The sequence below is a fragment of the Lampetra planeri genome, chromosome 57 (genome assembly GCF_965212315.1).
Source record: "Lampetra planeri chromosome 57, kcLamPlan1.2.h2, whole genome shotgun sequence".
Classification (NCBI taxonomy): domain Eukaryota; kingdom Metazoa; phylum Chordata; class Hyperoartia; order Petromyzontiformes; family Petromyzontidae; genus Lampetra; species Lampetra planeri.
In genome coordinates, this window is record NC_136163.1 from 2,140,463 (window position 1) to 2,161,001 (window position 20,539).

Consider the following 20,539-nt stretch of genomic DNA (forward strand, 5'->3'; position numbering starts at 1 on the left):
CTACGAAGACCAGTGAGCCGAGTTCGATTCCCAGCCAGGGCTAACATCGGTGGGCGAGCGAGATTCTATAGCACAGGCCACAATGCCCCATCGTACAGGGGGGGAAATCGCGGTGGCTAGGAGACGTTAGCTCCCTCGCCTTGTCAAGGCGCTCTTCCCCCTCCAACCCAGCTTAAATATACGCTCCAAGCCTGGTGGTGTTTTATTCAGACGCTGTCTTCCCGACAGATCTGTTCTTCACCTGAGGACGGCTGCTTGCGTTGTGGCCGAAACGTCGTGAGAATGATTTTATTATGTTTTATTATTTTATTATTTCCCTTCTACGTGATTTTACCGAAAGAACCAAGAAGATGGTATACAGGAGTTCGTGGGTTCGATCCCGACCCTTACCTGCTGTATATCACAGGTAGGAACAACAGGTTCCACACTGCCCACCAGGGATTATTTGTCTGTCTGTCGTGCATAGCCACGCCCCCGATTTGTATGTCATAGAGCGCTTCTGGCGGGCTCAGCACCACGTGACGCGCCGCCCCACGCAGCTTGCGCCGCGTGACACGGATCGCACGAATGCGCCGTCCATCCAAGTTCCTCCCTGCCCACTCCGAAGGAATGTGTTTGGGGTTTGCGTGTCTCTCCGTGGTCACGTGGATTTTTCTCCGGTTTTTCCCTTCGGCATTTCGAATCGACGTCACGCGTTTAGAGAATTTTGCTGCTGCTATAAATGTCCATGCGATGATGACGACGACGATGATGATCCCAGATTTGAAGCTTTCGTGACTGCAAGGAATTCATACTCTTATTTTTTTCGTGACTTTACCGAAAAAACTAAGAGTATGGATGATGATCCCGCTTCGTTGGAGCAATCATTTGTGATGACCCGGTCGCTTTTGAAAAAGCAGCTCATTGGGCCTTACCTGGTAAAATTAAAAAAAATAGCTGTGTTTTTAGTTTGTATGGTTGCATGCTCTTTGGTTCTTTCGGTAAAGTCACGTAGGGTATAAAATAAATTAAATCGCGACGTTTCGGGCGCAACACAAGCGTCCGTCATCAGGTGGGACAACCACAGCAAGAAACAATTGCTGAAGTGTGTCTGGGTGCGTCGTTCCGGCCCTTAATAGGGGCTCGCTAACGGCACTTTCCCCAACTGCCTGTGTGGGCTACACGGCCGCGGCAGAGAATCGAACTCTTCTCGGGTGCGAGCGAGCGAGCGTGCAAGTGTGCGTGCGTCTCTGTTCGTGCGCGTCAACACCAGAAGAATCTTTTTATAAACGAGTGAGTGTGAGACTCTGCGGTGGTGGTGGCGGCGGTGGATAGAGAGTGTTCATAGAGAGTGTTCATAGAGAGTGTTGGAGTGTGCTTGAGTTGCTGCCTGTTGGCCGAGTTTAACTCGGACAATTCTGGAACTGGAATCTTGAGTTTTCGGGAGGAAGGAGTTGATTTCTAACCGTGACGTGGTACCGGTTTGGTGTTGAACTTCATTGTGATTCACCGCAAAGTTTTGATAACAGTGCTAGGCTGACTGAGAAATAATTGCGTGTTTGGTGTACAGTGGTAAAATAAGGTGGTCCTACCACTCGCTCGTCCACGCACTCGTCCACTCACTCATTCATCCACTCATTCATCCGCTCACTCATTCATCCACTCACTCATCCACTCACTCATTCATCCGCTCACTCATTCATCCACTCACTCATCCACTCACTCATCCACGCACTCACACATTCACTCATCTACTCACACATTCACTCACTCATCCGCTCACTCACTAATCCACTTTGTCACTCATCCACGCACTCACACATTCACTCACACATTCACTCACTCATCTACTCACACATTCACTCACTCATCCACTCACTCACTAATCCACTTTGTCACTCATCCACGCACTCACACATTCACTCACTCATCCACTCACTCATCCACTCACTCATCTACTCACACATTCACTCACTCATCCACTCACTCACTAATCCTCATTGTCACTCATCCACGCACTCACACATTCACTCACTCATCCACTCACTCACTAATCCACTTTGTCACTCATCCACGCACTCACACATTCACTCACTCATTCATCCACTCACTCATCCACTCACTCATCCACGCACTCACACATTCACTCACTCATCTACCCTCACACATTCACTCATCCACTTCAATCATCCACTTCCCCTTTGACTTAATTACTCACTCGCCCACCCATTCAATTACTTACCCATCCACTCATTCATTAATTTACCGAGCCACTCACTCGCCCACACATTCACCCACGCATTCACCAACTCGCCCACTAAATAACTCGCTCACCCATTAATTTATTTAATTAGTCACCCACCCGCTCGCCCACCCACTCGCCCACCCACACACGGACTCACTCGCCCACCCACCGGGGTTGCTGCCTATCTGGGAGATGTGTAGAGGTTTTATCCGAGGAGAGGTGTCAACCGAAGTGTGTGGGCAAGTGTGTGCATTCGCGCGCGCGCGTGTGAGTGTACGTCCTGTCATTCTAGTGTGGCTGTGTGTATACGATAGTAATTATTATGCGAGTGTGTATTTATACAAGCGTGCGTGTTTGTGTTTATATTTGAGGTGTGTGTGTGTGTGTGCGTAAGCACAATGTTATCGTGTTATTATGACTCTCTGCATTATCCCTGTGTATAGCTTCACGCGCGTTTTCCAGCCTTCGTGTAGTCATATTGCCATGACCACACACGGGTGTGCACGTGTGTGTGTGTGTACATGTGTACACGTGTGTGTATGTACATGTGTGTGTATGTACACGTACGTGTGTGTATGTACACGTACGTGTGTGTATGTACACGTGTGTGTGTGTGTGTATGTACACGTGTGTGTGTGTGTACACGTGTGTGTACACGTGTGTGTGTGTACACGTGTGTGTGTGTGTGTGTGTGTCTGTGCACGTGTAAACGTGTGTATGTACGTACACGTGTAAACGCGTGTATGTACGTACACATGTGTGTGTACACGTGTGTGTGCGTATGTGCACGTGTACACGTGTCTGTGTGTGGTTGCATCGTGGGATCGCGGGAGTTTGGCAGCAGTGGCAGCTTTTGGGGGGGTAGGAGGCCTTCATCCAGCAGTGGATTGACCGGCTCATGACAATGTGAACCTTCAACGTGCATAGGCACCACAACTCGTGTCAATCCACTGCTGGATGAGCGCCTCCCCCACACCGCGCGTCACTGGGGATCACTTCACCGTACTTAACCCCCCGCCGCTGGTCACTTGCCGGTTCGGTGAAGGCGGGGAGGGAGCAATGGACGTGGGAGCATAGGAAGTACAGCACAACAGGGGGGGGGGGGTGGTTTCAGCACTGCTGTCCGCCGCTCGAAGCGTGGCCTCGCAAGCCTATAGCACCTGTCGAGGGACTCAGCTACTTACGAACGAGTGAGGTTCCAGAGGTACTGTTCGTAAGTCGATTTGTTCGCTAGTCCAACTTTACTGCTGTCGATTCCAAGCGTGTTGTACGGCGTGTACACTTGACACGGGGAATGGCTTTAAAAGTGTTTAATCTCCTGTAGATGTAGATGCCACTGGTTCTTCACGTTCTACAGATGTAGATGCCACTGGTTCTTCACGTTCTGCAGATGTAGATGCCACTAGTTCTTCACCTTCTGCAGATGCCACTGGTTCTTCACGTTCTGCAGATGCCACTGGTTCTTCACGTTCTGCAGATGGAGATGCCACTAGTTCTTCATGCTCTCTAGATGCCACTGGCTCTTCATGTTCTGTAGATGTAGATGCCACTGGTTCTTCACGTTCTGTAGATGCCACTGGTTCTTCACGTTCTGCAGATGTCATTGGCTCTTCACGTTCTGCAGATGTTAGGTTCTTCACGTTCTGTAGATGCCAGTGATTCTTCACGTTCTGCAGATGTAGATGCCACTGGTTCTTCACGTTCTGTAGATGCCACTGGTTCTTCACGTTCTGCAGATGTAGATGCCACCACCGCCATCTGTTACACGGCGGCTGAACTTACGACGCTCGGTCAGCTGCAGCTGGACATAGGGACCAGGTGTGTTCGTGTTTCCGAAAGTTCCATAAGTCGAATGCTCGTAAGTAGAGGCGCCCCCTGTATAATTCTAGATTTGAAGCTTTCGTGACTGCAAGGATCCATACTCTTAGTTCTTTCGGTAAAGTCACGTAGGTAAAAAATGAAATTAAAATTAATAAAAAAATAATAAAATCACGACGTTTCGGAGGCAACACAAGCCTCCGTCTTCAGGTGAAACTGTCGCAGCAAAAAATCTGTATCAAGTGGAGAGAAGTCCCAAGAGGTACGACCTTATATACTGGTGAAGGGGGGAGGAGCCAGGAAGGGCCGGGGGAGAGGAGGAGTTGTGACATGGTCAGTACTGCTGCTGGAACTGAGCCTTTGTAATGTAAATGGCATATGTAGATAAGCCAGCTAGGATTAAGCCGCCTTTTGTTACCTACGTGACTTTACCGAAAGAACTAAGAGTATGCCCCCTGTATATGCGCGGCGGTCACCCATCCGAACACCAATCCGGGCTCAACGCCCGCTTAGCTTGTGAGATCGGTTTACAATTCCGGGCGATTGTGCCCTTGGGGGTGCACACCCCACTGTGTGCTTGTGTAGAACGACACGCGTGTGTACCGTGTGTCTGTGTGACGGGAGCGGTGGCGCAACGGTTAGCTCACTGCGCTACGAACCCGGCGACCCGAGTTCGATTCCCGCTCACGGCCAACACCAAGTGACGATTATCCGAACCGGTCCTGAGCCCTCCCCTAGGTCGACTCGGCCTCAAACGAGCACCTGGGTGCGTTGCGTAAACATCGCCACTGGGGAGACAAACGCGGCCGGGTGCGATTCTGGCCACAACTTACCCCCCCTCGTGTGTCACGGTGCGGGCCTTCATCGGCGCTGCTACTCGTGAACAGCACTTGCCCCAACAGTCTGTTAAGGCTGCACGGGGGACCTTTGTCTCTTTTGGAGAGGGGCATTTTTCGAAGCTTGCAGCATCGTTGTGTTCAACTGCCCGTGCCGGGCAGTAGGGGAGTCTAACCGGCGTCTTGAACTTCTTTCGCACCGTACGTGGCAGTAAAATAAGTTCAACATTCGTATGTGGAAGTAAAACGTACGTATGTTTAATTTCTTTCGCACCTTACGTAGCAGTAAAATAGGTAAAATGTGTTTAATTTCTTTCGCACCTTACATAGCAGTAAAACAAGTTCAACATTCTTACGTGTGTCGAAGTTAAAATACGCACGTACTTTGAACTTCTTTCGCAGCGTACGCGGAAACTGCTACCGCTGTGGCAGCAGCGGTGTCAGCGGCGTCACCGTCATCCAGAGGTCGCAACCGGGTACCCGGGTACCCGGCTACCCGTACCCGGCCGGGTACGGGTAGGCCGTGAGTCACTGGTGAGTAACCGTTTGTCACTCATTTCCCAACGTCTTGTCTCTTCTCACAATTCAAGTTCCTAGAATCAACCCACCCGCGCCTGCAACATGGCTTCATCCCAGAGGTCGCAATCAGGTGCGGCCGGGTACGGGTAAGGAATCAACCCGTTTGCGACCTCTGCCGTCATCCCGTTCAGAGGTCGCATCTTCGAGAATCAGAAACAAAACGAAGCCTGCCGCGTCGACAATTGTGGGACCCCCTCTTTGAATCAAAATTTAAATCCCGGTGGGTGGCGGTGGTGGGGAGGGGTTGGGGGGGGGCAGGATTCCGGGATGAGAGATGTCGCCCCTTTTAATCACCCGACACTTTGCGATAAAACGAAAAAACTTAAATCGTGGAGCGGTTTTCATTTGTGTCCAAAGATGTGGGCGAAGGTCGCGGCAGGCCCGGGGGGGGGGGGAGCGCCAAGTCTTGGGCGGCGGTGGGGGGCTCTGTCGGAGCCGCGTGCGGTGGCTCTTTTTAAAGGGGGGGCCCTGCCGCCCCCACCCAGTGGACACTGGACATCTGTGATGATTAAAAAAAAATTAAAGAAATTTGTAGCTCATCGGATTCCTCCGCTAGAAATTCAGATTCTGATTGCTCGCAGGAAGAGTTGGGGGGGGGGCGAGGGGGACTGGTGAAGGTTGCAGTAGCCCAAGTAATTATTATTGTTAAATAATGATTCCATAGTTATTCAATAATTGTGATTATTTAATAATTATATTTTTTATAATTATGCTTATTTAATAATCGTTATAATTATCATTGATTCCGCTTCTTGTTGCTGCTGCTGCTGCTGTTGTGTTCAGAGGGAGTCCTGCCCCTTGTGATTGTTCGCAGTCAGAGTGTGTGGGGGGGGAGGGGTGTGGGTAGGGGTGGTGGGTGTGGGTGTGGGTAGGGGTGGTGAGTGTGGGTAGAGGTGGTGAGTGTGGGTAGGGGTGGTGGGTGTGGGTGGGGGTGGTGTGGGTAGGGGTGGTGAGTGGTGGTGAGTGTTGGTAGAGGTGGTGTGGGTAGGGGTGGTGAGTGTGGGTAGGGTAGAGGTGTTGGGTGTGGTTATGGGTGGTGAGTGTGAGTAGTGGTGGTGAGTGTTGGTAGAGGTGGTGTGGGTAGTGGTGGTGAGTGTGGGTAGAGGTGGTGTGGGTAGTGGTGGTGGGTGTGGTTATAGGGGTGGTGAGTGTTGATAGAGGTGGTGTGAGTAGTGGTGGTGAGTGTTGATAGAGGTGGTGTGGGTAGGGATGGTGGGTGTGTGTAGGGGTGGTGAGTGTGGGTAGTGGTGGTGGGTGTTGGTAGAGGTGGTGGGTGTTAATAGAGGTGGTGAGTGTGGTTAGGGGTGGTGAGTGTGGGTAGTGGTGGTGAGTGTTGATAGAGGTGGGTGTGGGTAGTGGTGGTGAGTGTTGATAGAGGTGGTGTGGGTAGTGGTGGTGAGTGTGGTTAGGGGTGGTGAGTGGGTAGTGGTGGTGGGTGTTGGTAGAGGTGGTGTTGGTAGTGGTGGTGTGGGTAGTGGTGGTGAGTGTTGATAGAGGTGGTGTGGGTAGTGGTGGTGAGTGTTGATAGAGGTGGTGTGGGTAGTGGTGGTGAGTGTTCATAGAGGTGGTGTGGGTAGTGGTGGTGGGTGTGGTTAGAGGTGGTGTGGGTAGGGGTGGTGAGTGTGGGTAGGGGTGGGGAAGTTTGCAGTGCGCTTCATGTTCACGCGGCTCTCCAGATATCTCGTGGATTGTTTCCCACCGATTTCGAACCATAAACGTCTCGGGCCTTGATATTTTGTCTTTGCCCGACCCCTGGTCTGATCGACAGATCGTTCTTGTTATCATAATTATTATGAAGTGGCATTAAATAATAATTATATTTATTCCCAAAGTGTCGCCGAGTGTCAAGACCCCGGGTCTGCACGACAGATTATTCTAATGTTATTATTTAAACAGGAATAATTATTAATGATTCTTCTTATTCTGCCTCCCCCGAGTCTCAAGACTGTCGCTGCTGCTTCCGCTGTCGTCGTATTCAGAGGTAGGGGTCCTGCGCCCCACTAGTGGACTGGGCATCTGTGATTGAGCTTTGTAGCTCATCGGATTCCTCCACTATAGATGCAGATTCATGATTGTTCGCAGCAAGAGGGGGGGGGGGGGTGCAAAGGTTGCAGTCTCCCCCTCGTACCACCACCACTATCCTGTCACTTTTTTTTCAAACGTTGCCTGAAATGCGACCCGCTACACTGACACACGCACACACTGGCCAACTCCCAACGACGTCCAGGGTTTTGCTTATTCAGCCTATATATACATAATAATAACCGGCAACGTTTCAGGCAACGGCCCTTCACAGCACACACGCGGAGAGAGGAGAGGGTGGCGCTGGCAAGACACGCAGTCGAGACTCGCTCCGGCGGGGTCTTGCCACGTGAGTGCCGGGCCTACACGCGTGTCGCTGCGAACGCCGCGCTGGGTCCGGTGCCTTCGCGACTCGCCCTCCGGCGTTCCCCGCTCGGCGAACCCACGCTCGCCCGTTCGAGGCCGCGACGTCAGAGGTCGCAAACGGGTTTTGATTCCTTACCCGTACCCGGCCGCACCAGGGTCGCAAACGGGTACCCGTACCCGGCCGGGTACGGGTACCCGTTCCCTACCCGTACCCTACCCGAAATGAGTGACAAACGGTTACTCACCGGTGACTCACGGCCTACCCGTACCTGGCCGCACCAGGGTCGCAAACGGGTACCCGTACTCGGCCGGGTACGGGTAGCCGGGTATCGGGTAGGGTACGGGTATCGGGTACCCGGTTGCGACCTCTGCACGACGTGCAACTCGCGGTGTGTTGAGCTACGCGCGTGCGCGGCTGCCCCGTACGATTTAACCCGGGTGGCTCTTCACCTTGGCCGGTGCGCGATGCCCTTTCTTGAGAACCGCAGCGACGGAGGGAGGCGCACGCAGGCTGCAGTGAGGGTTCGAGAGCCAGCCGGGTCAACGCGTAGCACCTGCTGGGTCTGTCCCATAGGTCGCAACCGGGTACCTGATACCCGTACCCTACCCGATACCCGGCTACCCGTACCCGGCTGGGTATGGGTACCCGTTTGCGACCCTGGTGCGGCCGGGTACGGGTAGGCCGTGAGTCACTGATGAGTAACCGTTTGTCACTCATTTCCCAACGTCTTGTCTCTTCTCACAATTCAAGTTCCTAGAATCAACCCACCCACGCCTGCAACATGGCTTCATCCCAGAGGTCGCAATCAGGTACCCGATACCCGTACCCGACCGGGTACGGCCGGGTACGGGTAGGGTACCCGTTTGCGACCCTGGTGCGACCTCCTCCTGCCGAGCTGGGGCCTTCGACGGCCTCCCCGGTGGTGCACCTAGCCTGGCACGAGGCGCCGTGGTGACGCGTCGCTCGGTGGCGGGGAGGGGTATTGGTATCGGTCCGTGATTTTTTTTTGCCTGGGTTCTCACATTCTTATGCAGAGTTGGTGATGGCCATGGGCGATGATTTGTATTTGGGGGGGGGGGGGTGGGGGATGGGGTGGGTCACCGTAGTTGCACAAAGAGCGGAGGGAGTGAATTTTAATGTGAATCTGCGTGCGTGAACTTCTGTACATTCGCTATTAATTTATTTACAAATAAAAACAAAACCCCCACTGACACAAGTGTTGAGTGTGTGCGTGTGGCTGTGGGTGAGGGTGAGTATGCGCCGGTTTGACAGCAGAGGTCTCACTCCGAATCAGTCGAGCGGCATCTTTTCATCAGCTGCGTAACGCTGTGTGGAAGCTACCTGATCTGTCGCTCCGCACGAAGCTTCAGGTCTTCTCGGCCACAGTCATTTCCTCCCTTCTCTACTCTTGCGAAACGTGGACCCCCCCTAATGGAACATCTTCGCCGGTTAGAAACATTTAGGCTGGCCTGCCTACGATCCATCCTGGGTTTAACCAGGCTGGATTGTGTGTGGAGGTCACAAATCCTTGAAAGATCTGGACAAAATTTCATCAGTGAGCTCCCGCGGTAGGCAAGGCTGCGTTGGCTGGGTCATATAGCCCGCATGCCCAGCCACCGCATTGCCTAAACAGCTTGTGTTTGGCCGGATCGAGGGGGCTAAACGGGCGCGGCACGGGCTGGAGAAGAGACGGAGTGATGTGATACAGGAGGACGTGGAGCTGAGTGGACTTGCCGATGACTGGTACCAGCGGTGTCAAGATCGGCCTCTGTGGGAAGGAGGCTCGTGAAGGACGCTAATGGGCAGTTGGAGGCAGTCGCCTTCCAACAACAACGGAGGGCGGAGGAGCGATGCTCACAACGAGCGGAGCGCCTGGTGGCTAAAGCACAGCAAGTTGGTACAGTAGGGGGCACAGGTGGTGCATCAGCCAGTCATCTCGGTCATCTCAGTCAGTCGACCCGTGGCACCTGGGTCTGCCCCGTGACCTGCCAGCGGGCGTTCGACACTTCACATGGCCTCAACATGCACCGAGCCTGGCACAAGCGCCATGGTGACATCACCGCCACTTAGTGACAAATAGCGGTTGTTGTGCCTTAATAAGGGTGAGTGCGGGTAAGTGTGTGAGTGTGTCAGTGCGTGTGCGCGTGAGTGTGTGTGAGTGCGTGGGTGAGTATGGTTGAGTGTGTGAGTGTAAATGAATTAGTGTGTGTGGGTGTGCGTGAGGTGAGTGAATGTGTGAGTGCGTGAGTGTGTGGGTGTGCGTGAGTGAATGTGGGTGCGCGTGAGTGAATGTGAGTGTGTGGGTGTGTGCGTGAGTGAGTGAATGTGAGTGCGTGAGTGTGTGGGTGCGGTTTGTGTGGAGAGCGGTGGTGCAGCGGTTAGCGCCTTGTGCGACGACACCCGGCCACCCGAGTTCGATTCCCGCTCACGGCCAACACCGGTGACGATTATCTGAACCGGTCCTGGGCCTCCCCTAGGTCGACTCGGCCTCAAATGAGTACCTGGTGCGGTGTGTAGTAATCATCGCCACTGGGGAGAGAAAGGCGGCCGGGCGTGGTGTTGGCCCTCGTGTGCCACAGTGCTGGCCTTCACAGGCGCACTTGCCCCAACCGCGTGTTAGGGGCTATACGGGGTATCTTTACCTCTATCTTGGAATTTGTGCAGGTGCAGCTCTCAGCGTGTGTTCGGCGCACAGTGTCCGACGTTTCGGTAAACGTACCACACCATCGACACAAACCACATGACTTCTCACCACCACCATGAACACCACCACTATTACCATCTATGACAAAGATCCCCTCCCCCCGTATAGCCTGAACAGACTCTTGGGGAAAGTACTGTTGGCCAACACCAACTCAGACTGGCATTGACACACGAGGCGGTGGGTGGCCAACACCACGCCCGGCCGCCTTTGTCTCCCCAGTGGCGATGATTACTACCTCGCCTGGTATACAGGAGGCCGTGGGTTCGATCCCGACCCTGACGCCTGCTGCTGTATATTTGGAGTTTGCGTGTCTCTCTCATCATCATCACGGTGGCTAGGAGATGTTAACTACCTCGTCTGGTATGGAGGAGGTCGTGGGTTCGATCCCGACCCTGACGCCTGCTGCTGTATATTTGGAGTCTGCGTGTCTCTCTCTCTGCATGTTCACGTGCATTTTTTCCCCCTCCACAATGAGAAACAACATCTCTTGATAGTGTTTGGCTGCTACTATAACATTCCCACACAACGACGCTAATGATGATGACGATGATGACGATGATGATGACGATGACGACGATTATGAGCCCACTTCATTCGTGATGGCCAGGGTCGCTCCCGAATGAGAGCTACGTGGCTCAAGCGAGGCCCTTGACCTGCCAAAATTCAACACGAAAAAAACTTTTTAGTTTAGCGTAACGACATCACCACCACCACCCCCACCACCACCCCCACCACCCCCACCACCACCCACTGGCACTGCTAGCGTGCGGGACTCGTGTTACAAGTGACACCGTTACCCACAGCAGCATCGCAGTCAACCACCACCAAGCTCAATAATGCATGGCGAGTAGAAATCCGCGGAAACTGCTCGTGGGGGGGGGGCACGTGGAGAGTGAACGTGGAGAGTGAACTTGCATTTCAAAAAGAGACGCACCGATTATTTTGATGTTGTCATCTTCATCCGGGCCAAGCATCGTTTCAATCTTGAGGTCTCTACACGACAAAGACGAAGATCTACGCCACCCTCCACCTGTGTAGCCTTTCAGCAGACTGCTGGGGCAAGTGCTGTTAGCGAGTAGCACCACCACCACCACGCCCGGCCGCCTTTGTCTCCCCAGTGGCGATGATTACACGATTTAGTGGGGGAGGATGAGGCATTCGTCACTGATGTTGGCCGTGAATGGAGACGGTGTGGACGATTTTGCAACCCAGTGCGCTAACCACTGCACCACCGCTCACTACACAAAGATCCCCCGTGTAGCCTTAACAGACTGCTGGGGAAAGTGCTGTTAGCGAGCAGCAACCCACGAAGGCCGGAGCGGCACACGAGGGGGTGGAGTGACCAGCACCACGTACACAAAGACAAAGATGCCCCGTATAACCTCATAGGTGCTCATCAACTGCACAACCTTGAACACACACAGACACAAAAGACAAAGATCCCCGTATAAACTTAACAGACTGTTGGGGCAAGTGCTGTTAGCGAGCACGGCACACGAGGGGGTGGGTGGCCAGCACCACGCCCGACCGCCTTTGTCTCCCCAGTGGTGATGTTTGCACACCGCACCAGGTACTCATTTGAGGCTGAGTCGACCTCGGGGGGGCCCAGAACTGGTTCAGATAATCGTCACTGGTGTTGGCCGTGAGCGGGAATCGAACTCGGGTCGCCAGGTTCTGAGCGCAGCGCGCTAATCGATACACTACCGCTCCCCACACACACAGACACACACACATACAGACACACACAGACACACAGACACACACGCACAGACACACACAGACACACACAGAGAGACACACAGACACACACAGAGAGACACAGACACACACACACAGACACACACAGACAGACACACACAGAGACACGCACACAGAGAGACACACACACACAGACACACACGCACAGACACACACACAGACACACACACACAGACACACACACACGGTATCGTTTTACGGGAGAACGCGAAGGGAACTTCCGCGGATTTCTAAAGCCCTGGGGATGGCTCTGAGTTTGTGATGAAGACGGGAGTGGGAGACTCGAGCCGTGGAGAGCGGCACTGGCTGAGCAGCTCCGGGCAGGTGAGGTGCACCGTCCACAGGTGAGCCCTGAACAGGTGAGCTCTGAACAGGTACGCACACACCAAAGACGAAGACCCCCCCCCCCCTCCCTTTGTAGCCTGTAACAGACTGTCGGGGCAAGTGCTGTTAGCGAGTAGCATGAAGGCCGGTACTATGGCACACGAGGGGGTGGGTGGTCAGCACCACGCCCGGCCGCCTTTGTCTCCCCAGTGGCGATGTTTACACGATTTAGTGGGGCAGGATGACGTATTCGTCACTGATGTTGGCCGTGAATGGAGATCGTGGGGTCGTTTTTTTGTGAACCCAGTGCGCTAACCACAGCGCCACCGCTCACTACACAAAGATCCCCCGTGTAGCCTGTAACAGACTGTTGGGGCAAGTGCTGTTAGACATTCGCACCTAAACAAAGGCAAAGATCCCCCGTGTAGCCTGTAACAGACTGTTGGGGCAAGTGCTGTTAGCCATTCGCACCTAAACAAAGACAAAGTTCCCCCCGTGTAGCCTGTAACAGACTGTTGGGGCAAGTGCTGTTAGCCATTCGCACCTAAACAAAGACAAAGTTCCCCCCGTGTAGCCTGTAACAGACTGTTGGGGCAAGTGCTGTTAGCCATTCGCACCTAAACAAAGACAAAGTTCCCCCGTGTAGCCTGTAACAGACTGTTGGGGCAAGTGCTGTTATCCATTCGCACCTAAACAAAGACAAAGATCCCCCGTGTAGCCTGTAACAGACTGTTGGGGCAAGTGCTGTTAGCGAGTAGCAGCGCCTGTGAAGGCCGCCACTGGAACACGAGAGGGAGGGGGGGGTGGGCAACCCCACCCCCGGCCGCCTTTGTCTCCCTAGTGGCGATGTTTTTTACACATCGCACCAGGTACACTGCACTGCTATATACTACACTACTATACACTACACTATACACTACAGTACTATACACTACACTATACATAACATTACTATATACTACACTACTATACACTACACTATACACTACATTACTATACACTACAGTACTATACACTACACTATACACTACATTACTATACACTACACTACTATACACTACACTACTATACACTACACTACTATACACTACACTACTATACACTACACTATACACTACACTACTATACACTACACTACTATACACTACAGTACTATACACTACACTATACACTACATTACTATACACTACAATTTATACTACACTACTATACACTACACTACTATACACTACACTACTATACACTACTACACGCTACACTGCTATACACTACACTATAGACTACACTACTATACACTACACTACTATACACTACACACTACACTACTATACACTACACTACTATACACTACTATACACTACACTACTATACACTACTATACACTACACATTGGGCCCTATAGAGGCCCGGTGTTAGACAATTAGTCCATAACATCGTTATTTTGGGTTAGATCGCATAAATATATAAATGCGTCCTTAAACCCGCCACCAACCGACACAGCCAACTAGTAAGGGTTGTCACGTAAACAGAACGTGGCCAATTCGTCACTCGTACAGCACTAGTGTGTAGTGTATAGTGTAGTGTATAGTTGTGTAGTGTATAGTGTATTGTGTAGTGTATAGTAGTGTAGTGTATAGTAGTGTATAGTGTAGTGTATAGTGTAGTGTATAGTAGTGTATAGTGTAGTGTATAGTGTAGTGTATAGTGTAGTGTATGGTAGTGTATAGTGTAGTGTACTAGTACAGCACTAGTATATAGTGTAGTGTATAGTAGTGTAGTGTATAGTGCAGTATATAGTGCAGTGTATAGTGCAGTGTATAGTGTAGTATATAGTGCAGTATACTAGTACAGCATCACCGGTGTGTTGGAGAGCCAAGCCACAACATTTACAATCTGAATCCGACGTTTCGCCAGTAATTGCGACCAGCTTCATCAGGCGATTTGTAGATAATTCCTCCTGTTTCGTTCCATAAGTAGAGGGGTAGATGTGATGACGTCACTTGTGAGCCCTTGAGCGACGTGAGAGGGGGTGGTAGCGAATGAGTCTAAATAACTGTGGGTATCCATTGCCGTTTGGGTTATTTATATGGCAATCAACGTTCATTATGCATGCGCATTATGCAAGCGCGCTGTTCTTGTAACCGCCTGTCGATTTTGTGTGGGGTGGCACGTGCCCCCCCTCCCCCCCCCCAATGATCCGATCGAAATCCCTAATTTCGAAATCCCTAATTTCGATCGGATCATTGGGGTTTATTAGTAATACATCGGCATTTTGCAACTCCCACTGCCACTCTGTGGCATATGCTTACGTGCCAGGGACTCTATGAGATGATAGGACAATAGTCTGAGTCCATAATTGGCAATAAGTAACGGCAAAGCAGTTATAAGTGACTCATAGATTGTGCGCAGTTGCGTATACAGTACACGACTTCCCTGAAGGCATTCACCTTCAGCGAGCGCGATGCCGATCACACAACGCGGTTCGAATTCGACCCTCGATCAATGGCCGCACCATCGCCGCACACGCGTTGAATCAAAAGCAAGGGACAACTCCTTACTTACTAACAACTCCTCTACCTGAAAATCCTGGCTCCGCCATTGGCAGTACCTGTTACATTGTCTGTTCAACGGTAATTCCCATTGCAGTATGGTGGCCTTTACAGGCATGCATTTAAAACAAAAATTTGATTATTCGCTTCCAAGCAGCACTAAGTCTGAAACTATCCGCACGGTTAAAAAAAAATATTTCACTCAATTTCCATAGATTCTTTAATGAGTCTTGGCCAGTCGTAACTCGTTTTTGCACGGAACTTCAACATTATCAAAATCAATTGAGTGTCTTGCGTTGGCACGCGTGTTCTGCTACTGCTGACAGTTGTATTTGGGAGAATTTAATATTTCTCTGATGTTCTTTTAGTCTCGTGCTGATCATTCGTCCTGTCTGCCCAACACAGCATTTGCCACATGTGCAATTAATCCGGTGCACACCTTCCGTTGACAGCTTCGTTAACACATCTCTTGTAGCAGATATTAATTTCTGTATTTTATGTACCGTGCCAAATCTGACTCGGATGTTTTGGTCTTTTTTCTCCAAACATCTGGCAAGTTTATCGGTTACTCGCGCAATGCTCGCGACAGCCTGCGTGTTAGATTCGTCGCTAACAGAGGTGGTCGTTAGGAGGGGTTTCACTCTACACCCACTGTCAGTATAATTATTATCATTGCATAACTATAATTCGTTAACCCCATTCTTTCAATCCATTCCTAATTTACTGAGAATAATAATAATAATTAATTATCATCGCATGCCTATTACCCATTAATATTCTTAGGTTTTTTCTGTAAAGTCACGTAGGTAAAAGATTAAAATTAAAATTAATAAAATAAAAATAAAATATATTATATTATTTTATTTTATTTTTATTTTACCTTCATTAATTCTAATTTTAATTTTTTACCTACGTGACTTTACCGAAAAAACCTAAGAATATGAATCCTTGCAGTCACGAAAGCTTCAAATCTAGAATTATTACCCATTAACCCCATTCATTCAATCCATTCATAATTTACTATCATAATTATTATAATTGCAAGCCTGTCACTCATTAACCCCATTCAATCCATTCATCTTTTACAATCAGAATACGAATTGTTATCATTGCATGCCTATCACTCAATCGCCTCCATCATCATCACAGATTCGCCCCCCATTGCCTCCTCTCGTCTAAATCATTCACCCCATCTCCACCGTCACATTCACCCACACGCGGATTGCTGCTTCTGCTGCTGTTGCAGCTGTTGCTGCTGTTGTGAATTCTTTATGCAGCGCCTTGGTTAAGACGCAATATCAATCCCGTTAAGATAAGATTATGATGGTGACAGGAATCCAACTCATGCCTGAAGCTCTGAGGACGGCAGCTGCTGCTGCCCCGGCAGCTGCTTCTGCTACTACCGCTGCTGGAACTACCGCTGCTGGAACTACCGCTGCTACTACTGCTGCTGCTACTACAGCTGCTGCTGCTACTACAGCTGCTGGTGCCCCTTCTCCTCATCTGTACTCGCACACGAAGCGCGTGGGGCAGTACATCCTGGGCAGGGTGCTGGGGGAGGGAGCATTCGCCAAGGTGAGGGAGGCTATCCACTGCCCCACAGGCGAGAAGGTGAGTGGAGGGGGCGGGCGAGTGGCTGGGTGAGTGGAGGGGGCGGGCGAGTGGCAGGGTGAGTGAGAGGGCGTGAACGAGTGGATTAGTTGGGTGCAGTGGCGGCTCCTGCAAAATCTCTCAGGGGGGGCAAATGTCTGGATGATTTATAAGGATAAGGTCCACCCATGCAAAGGATAAATTAACAGCTTAAGCATGTAAAGGCAACTTCACTTCTTTAATATTAATGAAAAATAAAGTGACTCTTACAATACATCTTGTTTGTTTCTATACTCACCATTAATACAATCCACTCAAGTTTCTTTTATTAAAGATTCCACTAGGTGGCGACAAATAATATTGTTGGATGCAACGTGCTTACGTATGATGACGTAAGCACGTTAGTGCGAGCCCCCCCCGGAAGCCATAGAGAATGCATTGCAGCGCCCTCGTTCGAAAAAAACATCTTTGAATGTAAGTCTATGGGGCCACTCGGGGCGATTCTCAGCTGGAGGGAAATCGCCCAAAAAGAGGCGGTACTCCACAGAACGTAGCATGACGCTGATTGGACTATATCCAGAGGCACAGTGACGGCTAGCGTGACTCTGTGGTTGAATGACATTGGTGGTGCGTCGCCCAATCGCCCTAATGAAGAAACCGCCTCTGGTTGGGTGGCTGAGTGGCTGCGTGGGTAGATGGGTGAGTGGGTGGCTGGGTGAGGACTATATTGGAGAGAGAGAGAGTGAGTGGGGTGGTGAGTGGGTGAGTGAGTTAACGAGTGAGTGGTTTGGTGAATAATTGAGTTGGATTACTGGATCACTGACTGGGTGACTGGACGAGTGAGTGAGTGGACGAGTGAGTGACTAAGTGACTGAGTGAGTGAGTGACTGAGTAAGTGAGTGAGTGGACGAGTGAGTGAGTGACTGAGTGAGTGAGTGGACGAGTGACTGAGTGACTGAGTGAGTGACTGAGTGAGTGAGTGAGTGGGTGATTGGACGAGCGACTGAGTGACTGAGTGAGTGGACGAGTGAGTAAGTGACTGGGTGAGTGGACGAGTGAGTGAGTGACTGGACGAGTGAGTGAGTGAGTGAGTGAGTGACTGGAAGAGTGAGTGAGTGAGTGACTGAATGACTGAGTGAGTGACTGGGTGAGTGAGTGGATGAGTGAGTGAGTGACTGGGTGATTGGACGAGCGACTGAGTGACTGAGTGAGTGACTGGGTGAGTGAGTGGACGAGTGAGTGAGTGAGTGACTGAGTGAGTGACTGGGTGAGTGAGTGGACGAGTGAGTGAGTAACTGAGTGACTGGACGAGTGACTGAGTGAGTGAGTGACTAGACGAGCGACTAAGTGACTGGACAAGCGAATGAGAGACTAAGCGACAACCACCACCACCACCACCACCGCAGGTGGCCATCAAGGTGCTGGACAAGGCGCGGGTGCGGGGCGACCCGTACCTGTCCCGCGCCGTGCGACGCGAGGCGGCGGTGCAGCGTCGCGCTGGGGCCCACGTGGGCCTTTGCCGCCTCCTGCACGCCCTCGACAGCCCCGGGGCCCTCTACCTCGTGCTCGAGCTGTGCGCCCGAGGGGACCTCGGCTCGCGGCTCGCGGGTCGAGCCGGCGGCGCCCTCGGGGAGCCGCGCGCACGCGGCTACGCGCGGCAGCTGCTCGCCGCGGCTGCGCACCTGCACGCGCGCGGCGTGGTGCACAGGTGAGGAGGTGGGGGGGGGTGGGGGGGTGAGTGGTGCACAGGTGAGGAGGTGGGGGGGTGGGGGGTGGGGTGAGTGGTGCACGGGTGGGTAGGGTGGGGGGGTTGGTGAGTGTTGCACAGGTGAGTAGGTGGGTGGGGGGGTTGGCTGTAGGTGAGTGATGTACAGGTGAGGAGGGGGGGGGTGGGGGGTTGGTGGTTGGTGAGTGATGCACAGGTGAGGAGGTGGGGGGTGGTGGGCGGTTGGTGAGTGGTGCACAGGTGAGTAGGTGGGGGGGTGGGGGGTTGGTGAGTGGTGCACAGGTGAGGAGGTGGGGGGGTGGGGGGGGGGGTTGGTGAGTGGTGCACAGGTGAGTAGGTGGGGGGGTGGGGGGGTGGGTTGGTGAGTGGTGCACAGGTGAGTAGGTGGGTAGGGTTGGGGGGAGTTGGCTGTAGGTGAGTGATGCACAGGTGAGTAGGTGGGGGGGGGGGGATTGGGGGTTGGTGAGTGATGTACAGGTGAGGAGGTGGGGGGGAGGGGATTGGGGGTTGGTGAGTGGTGCACAGGTGAGGAGGTGGGTAGGATGGGGGGGGGAGGGGATTGGGGGTTGGTGAGTGTTGCACAGGTGAGGAGGTGAGGGGGGGGGGTTGGCTGCAGGTGAGTGTTGCAGAGGTGAGGAGGTGGGGGGGTGGGGGGGTGGGTTGGTGAGTGATGCACAGGTGAGGAGGTGGGGGGGGGGGGTTGGCTGTAGGTGAGTGTTGCAGAGGTGAGGGGGTGGAAGGGTGGGGGGGTTAGCTGTAGGTGAGTGTTGCACAGGCGAGGAGGTGGGGGTGGGGGATTGGGGGTTGGTGAGTGGTGCACAGGTGAGTAGGTGGGGGATTGGGGGTTGGTGAGTGGTGCACGGGTGGGTAGGGTGGGGGGGGGGGTTGGTGAGTGTTGCACAGGTGAGTAGGTGGGTGGGGGGGGGTTGGCTGTAGGTGAGTGATGCACAGGTGAGGAGGGGGGGGTGGGGGGTTGGTGGTTGGTGAGTGATGCACAGGTGAGGAGGTGGGGGGTGGTGGGGGGGTTGGTGAGTGGTGCACAGGTGAGGAGGTGGGGGGGTGGGGGGGGGGTTGGTGAGTGGTGCACAGATGAGTAGGTGGGGGGGGTGGGGGGGTGGGTTGGTGAGTGGTGCACAGGTGAGGAGGTGGGTAGGGTGGGGGGGGGATTGGGGGTTAGTGAGTGGTGCACAGGTGAGTAGGTGGGTAGGGTGGGGGGGAGTTGGCTGTAGGTGAGTGATGCACGGGTGAGTAGGTGGGGGGGGGGGGGTGGGGGGGATTGGGGGTTGGTGAGTGATGTACAGGTGAGGAGGTGGGGGGGAGGGGATTGGGGGTTGGTGAGTGGTGCACAGGTGAGGAGGTGGGTAGGATGGGGGGGAGGGGATTGGGGATTGGTGAGTGTTGCACAGGTGAGGAGGTGGGGGGGGGGGGTTGGCTGCAGGTGAGTGATGCACAAGTGAGGAGGTGGGGGGTTGGCTATAGGTGAGTGTTGCACAGGTGAGGAGGTGGGGGGGGGGTTGGCTGCAGGTGAGTGATGCACAGGTGAGGAGGTGGGGGGGGGGGGTGGCTGTAGGTGAGTGATGCACAGGTGAGGAGGTGAGGAGGTGGGGGGTTGGCTGCAGGTGAGTGATGCACAGGTGAGGAGATGGGGGGGGGGTTGGCTGCAGGTGAGTGATGCACAGGTGAGGAGGTGGGGGGTGGGGGGTTGGCTGTAGGTGAGTGTTGCACAGGTGAGGAGGTGGGGGGGGGGGGGTTGGCTGCAGGTGAGTGGTGCACAGGTGAGTAGGTGGGGGGGTGGGGGGTTGGTGAGTGGTGCACAGGTGAGGAGGTGGGGGGGTGGGGGGGGGGGTTGGTGAGTGGTGCACAGGTGAGTAGGTGGGGGGGTGGGGGGGTGGGTTGGTGAGTGGTGCACAGGTGAGTAGGTGGGTAGGGTGGGGGGGAGTTGGCTGTAGGTGAGTGATGCACAGGTGAGTAGGTGGGGGGGGGGGGATTGGGGGTTGGTGAGTGATGTACAGGTGAGGAGGTGGGGGGGAGGGGATTGGGGG

The 20,539-nt window shown here is 53.0% G+C and overlaps 1 protein-coding gene across 1 annotated transcript in view; it reads left to right on the forward strand.

The window, feature by feature from the left end:
* The first annotated feature begins 12,395 nt into the window (after positions 1-12,395).
* HUNK (hormonally up-regulated Neu-associated kinase) overlaps positions 12,396-20,539 on the forward strand; it is a 45,592-nt gene continuing 37,448 nt past the window's right edge. The window contains exons 1-3 of the mRNA XM_078618318.1: positions 12,396-12,667; positions 16,515-16,792; positions 18,178-18,479. Of these exons, the coding sequence (XP_078474444.1) occupies positions 16,526-16,792; positions 18,178-18,479 (569 nt within the window). The 5' untranslated portion in view covers positions 12,396-12,667; positions 16,515-16,525. The remainder of the gene's footprint in view (positions 12,668-16,514; positions 16,793-18,177; positions 18,480-20,539) is intronic.